Here is a 5208-nt window from a genome sequence, read left to right as displayed (position 1 = left end):
TACAGTGCCTTGCTAAAGTATTCGGCCCCCTTGAACTTTGCGACCTTTTGCCACATTTCAGGCTTCAAACATAAAGATATAAAACTGTAATTTTTTTGTGAAGAATCAACAACAAGTGGGACACAATCATGAAGTGGAATGAAATTTATTGGATATTTCAAACTTTTTTAACAAATAAAAAACTGAAAAATTGGGCGTGCAAAATTATTCAGCCCCCTTAAGTTAATACTTTGTAGCGCCACCTTTTGCTGCGATTACAGCTGTAAGTCGCTTGGGGTATGTCTATCAGTTTTGCACATCGAGAGACTGAAATTTTTGCCCATTCCTCCTTGCAAAACAGCTTGAGCTCAGTGAGGTTGGATGGAGAGCGTTTGTGAACAGCAGTTTTCAGTTCTTTCCACAGATTCTCGATTGGATTCAGGTCTGGACTTTGACTTGGCCATTCTAACACCTGGATATGTTTATTTGTGAACCATTCCATTGTAGATTTTGCTTTATGTTTTGGATCATTGTCTTGTTGGAAGACAAATCTCCGTCCCAGTCTCAGGTCTTTTGCAGACTCCATCAGGTTTCCTTCCAGAATGGTCCTGTATTTGGCTCCATCCCTCTTCCCATCAATTTTAACCATCTTCCCTGTCCCTGCTGAAGAAAAGCAGGCCCAAACCATGATGCTGCCACCACCATGTTTGACAGTGGGGATGGTGTGTTCAGGGTGATGAGCTGTGTTGCTTTTACGCCAAACATAACGTTTTGCATTGTTGCCAAAAAGTTCGATTTTGGTTTCATCTGACCAGAGCACCTTCTTCCACATGTTTGGTGTGTCTCCCAGGTGGCTTGTGGCAAACTTTAAACGACACTTTTTATGGATATCTTTAAGAAATGGCTTTCTTCTTGCCACTCTTCCATAAAGGCCAGATTTGTGCAGTATACGACTGATTGTTGTCCTATGGACAGAGTCTCCCACCTCAGCTGTAGATCTCTGCAGTTCATCCAGAGTGATCATGGGCCTCTTGGCTGCATCTCTGATCAGTCTTCTCTTTGTATGAGCTGAAAGTTTAGAGGGATGGCCAGGTCTTGGTAGATTTGCAGTGGTCTGATACTCCTTCCATTTCAATATTATCGCTTGCACAGTGCTCCTTGGGATGTTTAAAGTTTGGGAAATCTTTTTGTATCCAAATCCGGCTTTAAACTTCTCCACAACAGTATCTCGGACCTGCCTGGTGTGTTCTTTGTTCTTCATGATGCTCTCTGCGCTTTAAACGGACCTCTGAGACTATCACAGTGCAGGTGCATTTATACGGAGACTTGATTACACACAGGTGGATTCTATTTATCATCATTAGTTATTTAGGTCAACATTGGATCATTCAGAGATCCTCACTGAACTTCTGGAGAGCGTTTGCTGCACTGAAAGTAAAGGGGCTGAATAATTTTGCATGCCCAATTTTTCAGTTTTTTATTTGTTAAAAAAGTTTGAAATATCCAATAAATTTCGTTCCACTTCATGATTGTGTCCCACTTGTTGTTGATTCTTCACAAAAAATTACAGTTTTATATCTTTATGTTTGAAGCTTGAAATGTGGCAAAAGGTCGCAAAGTTCAAGGGGGCCGAATACTTTCGCAAGGCACTGTATTAACACTGATTTTCTCAGGTGTTCAAATACTTATGTTCAGCAGTGCAAGACAAATAAATTCTTTAAAAAAAAAATACAATGTGATTTCCTGAATTTTTTTTTAATTCTGTCTCTCAGAGTGGGAATGCACCTACAATGTGAATTTCAGACCCCTCCATGATGTCTAAGTGGGAGAACTTGCAAAATTGCAGGGCGTTCAAATACTTCTGTTCCTCACTGTATGTCCCAACCATAGACTGTATATAAATGATCCCAACACACACAAACCATACACTGTATAAACATAGAATAAGTCCAGCCTGCACATTTTCTCAAACATTTATTCAGTAGAAATTCTAAGACAGCAGGCAGACAACTTTATGCTTTTAATATTAAGTTTAGCAGCTACAAGGACAAATGATAGGTTGTGACTACTAATTGCATTTAATAAACATGAATATTATGCATGTTGATTAGGTCAATCTCTAAGGTGCCTCATATGGAGAGCCCCATGAGTTAGCATAATGGCCACTAAAGGCAGCTTCTCTCTGCGTCTACATTTGGTCATTGTGTTTGAAATGAATCATGTAAAAATCTGTTTTTTTTTTGTTTTGTTTTTTTAGAAAGCTGTAGCACACTTGCACTAGTTGTCTTGATAGAAGCCATTGTAAGTGAATCCTTGCCTCTCTGAGTCTTTACAACAGAGGTGCTACATGTAAAGTTATCATGCATTTCCTTCCAACAGACAACACAGTTTTGCAACAGCCTTCGAGATGTGGTTGCACTGATTTGTTGGCCATATCACAGATGAAAACTGTATACTATATACTGATAATAAAATAAAACACTAGAGTCCAAATAATGCAATGCATGATAAATTTCGTTTTAGTTTCTATGTTGTCACAAACTGGGGATTAAAGAGTTCACACTACAATAAATCTTGACCAAGCATTGCATGTAGGCTAACACTATGCAATGATTTGTGACTTCAGCAAGCAATAAATGTTGAAGGGTTTCAATCTAATGCTCAGAAATGATGCAGAATACGTTACAAAACATCTTAAAATGTAAAGCTCTCCTGAAGATAAAATGAGCACAACTTACATTTTCATTGGCCAGACGGGCTAGTCTTTCAGCTTGTAGAGCTTTAAGGACTTTGTTGAACAGTTTATTCTGAGCCACTGACCATCCAGTCCTGAAACAAAATGATAATGTTAAAGGAATGCACTTTAACTGAGATACTTTAAACCATAACTTCTATTCCCAAAGAAATCAATTATCAACTGCAATCACAGATAACACACAAACAGTTAAGATGATTGATTACTTGTTTATGTGTTCCTCCCAGTCATCAGGAGGTGGAGGGCTCTCAGCAACAGTACGAGCAAATAGGACATGTCGCTCACATTCCTTCATCACACTAAGAGCTTTCTGGTTGTCATATAAAGGAATAGGTGTCGGTGTGACAGTTTCCACATCTATTAAAGAATCCGAGTCTCTGCGGACAAAGACAAGAATATGAAGCTCTTGCAAGAAATAGCAATAGTTTTGTGATCAAACTGGTCACTGGGAGATTGATTTTACTACAGCTGAGAAACGGAGTTGGCTGGTGACAATCCCAAACTGTAGTCTCATATTTAGTTCAGCTACAAATTATGACTAGGTGCTTTCTGACTCACGATAAGGCTTCAGGCGGGCGACGAGGGGTAACAAACAGTGTCCTTGTGGGGCGGGCGCTGCTGGCATCTGGGTGGGCATTCCATGGTTTGGCATAGCTGTGGTCCAGAAACACCAAATCCAGCTCTCTTTCATGAGCTGATAGCTGGAAAAGCAATGATGTGGCCATCTTTCGTGCCAGTACCTGGAAGTCCTTATCCCCACCACGATGCATCCTCTTCCAGCCCAGGGAAGGGCTCAACAATTCGTGTGGATTTAGACCAGACTGCTGGGAAAGAGGGAGAAAAACTTTGAGACAGCTGGAAAAAAAAGAAAGAAAATGTCATCAAATCCAAAAGAATCTGGGTTATCTCAGCTTGGGCTTGATTTTCACTATAATCTTTCTCTCTTTCTTTTCACACATACATATTTTGTGAGTCCCCTTACTTTATGTAACCTCCATACAAAAGTCTCTGCAGTAACGTTAGTTAAGAGATGACTCTATACAATTAAGATACTTTTTTACATCTGAGTAATTTCAAAAGCAAAACAACCCAAACTGTGCTGGTTTCAGCTTCGTAATGTAAATATACCCTAGTTTCGTAAACTCAGCATACCATATCTTTTAGTTTTGTAATGTTACTGTTGGTCTAAACAGGACAATTGTAAAATTACTTTTAAAATTATCTGATTTATCGAAAAGATAACTCAATAAAAAAAAAAAACTGGCGTAGACTGACATTCAAATATGGAAGTGCTTTGTTCACAGTGAGCACCACCCACTGCTAGTATGACTGAATATAGTTAGCTTGTTTAATATCACTGACCTGTTTTGAGTTGAATATAGGGAGAAAATATGGAGACTCATGTAGACTATGTGAGTACAAGCTTAACGTTAGCATATATTTTAATGTTACGATGTGCAAAGCGGCTGGCGGCTGTAGGCTAGCCTAGCATGCTGACAAGTAGCACAGCAAGCTAAAAGCTAATCGAGTGGCGCTATCGCCGTATGTTGTTCCTCACCTCTTAGTTCTATTACACCATGTTCGTCGTGACGGCTTAAATTCCTCTTATGGGAAAACCAAACCAAAGGAAGAAAGGTGTTCTTAATAAAGTGTATAAGTTACACAAAACACAAAATCATATTGCGTACCAGCCGCACTTCCTTTTGTTGTGCAATCTGTTGCCATGCTAGACAACATCCTCCCCCGCTCCAGGCACACAAAAACAATGATAACATTCAGGGGCTGAATTTCAACCAAACTGGCAACCCAGCTTATGGCGCGTCAGCGAGTAACAGAAAACCTGGGATGGATAAAGATTTGAATCATCTTACAAACTGGGGCCTTTCTGGGTGGAGTTTGCATGTTCTCCCTGTTCCTGTATGGATTCTCTCCGGGTACTCCAGCTTCATCTCAGAGTCCAAAGAAAGATTTCGTAAGAAGTTCATAAATAATACAGCATTGGAGTCACATCTGTAATGTGAGTTTTCTCCAGAATGGTTCAGTAGAAATGCTTGATTCTTTGTGTGGTAACAGTGCGGGTCATGTAGAATCTATAAATGATGTCCTTATACTGTAAATATTTAAAAAAAAAGTTTTTATTAAACTTGAAAGTTCATAATTAATCCAGCATTGGAGTCACATCTTGCACATGGAATGTGAGTTTTCTCCTGAATGGTACAGTAGAAATGCTTGATTCTTTGTGTGGTAATCGTGCAGGTGATGTAGAATCTAGGAATGATGTCCTTATGCTGTAAATATATATAAAAAAAGTGTTTTTATTAAACTTGAAAGTTCATAAATAATACAGCATTGGAGTTAAGGTATAAATGTAAGTATATAGAGTATATAGGCGCACTTCAAATTCTAGCGCGGCTGGCTTGACCACGAAAAACTGAACGGCGGCTGATTTGACCGCAGTGATCTAGTTCAGGGCT

The 5208-nt window shown here is 39.3% G+C and overlaps 1 protein-coding gene across 12 annotated transcripts in view; it reads right to left on the bottom strand.

Annotated features, from left to right (window-relative positions):
• The window catches only part of kansl3 (KAT8 regulatory NSL complex subunit 3), a 19294-nt gene extending 14770 nt beyond the window's left edge, over positions 1 to 4524 (bottom strand). For 9 of the 12 annotated variants that reach the window (XM_020594447.1, XM_020594444.1, XM_020594446.1 and 6 more), the window contains exons 1-4: positions 4423 to 4524; positions 3293 to 3558; positions 2941 to 3111; positions 2718 to 2808 (exon numbers count right to left, since the gene is read on the bottom strand). In XM_020594447.1, the coding sequence (XP_020450103.1) occupies positions 2718 to 2808; positions 2941 to 3111; positions 3293 to 3558; positions 4423 to 4509 (615 nt within the window). In that variant the 5' untranslated portion in view covers positions 4510 to 4524. Of the gene's footprint in view, positions 1 to 2717; positions 2809 to 2940; positions 3112 to 3292; positions 3559 to 4292 lie in introns of all 12 variants that reach the window. The other 3 variants (XM_020594445.1, XM_020594449.1, XM_020594451.1) reach the window with 3 other exon arrangements.
• Positions 4525 to 5208: the final 684 nt, after the last annotated feature.

This window comes from Monopterus albus, unplaced genomic scaffold, assembly GCF_001952655.1.
Source record: "Monopterus albus unplaced genomic scaffold, M_albus_1.0 scaffold23.1, whole genome shotgun sequence".
Lineage (NCBI taxonomy): Eukaryota > Metazoa > Chordata > Actinopteri > Synbranchiformes > Synbranchidae > Monopterus > Monopterus albus.
Note: the sequence above shows the minus strand (reverse complement) of the source record. Positions and strands in the feature narration are given on the sequence as shown.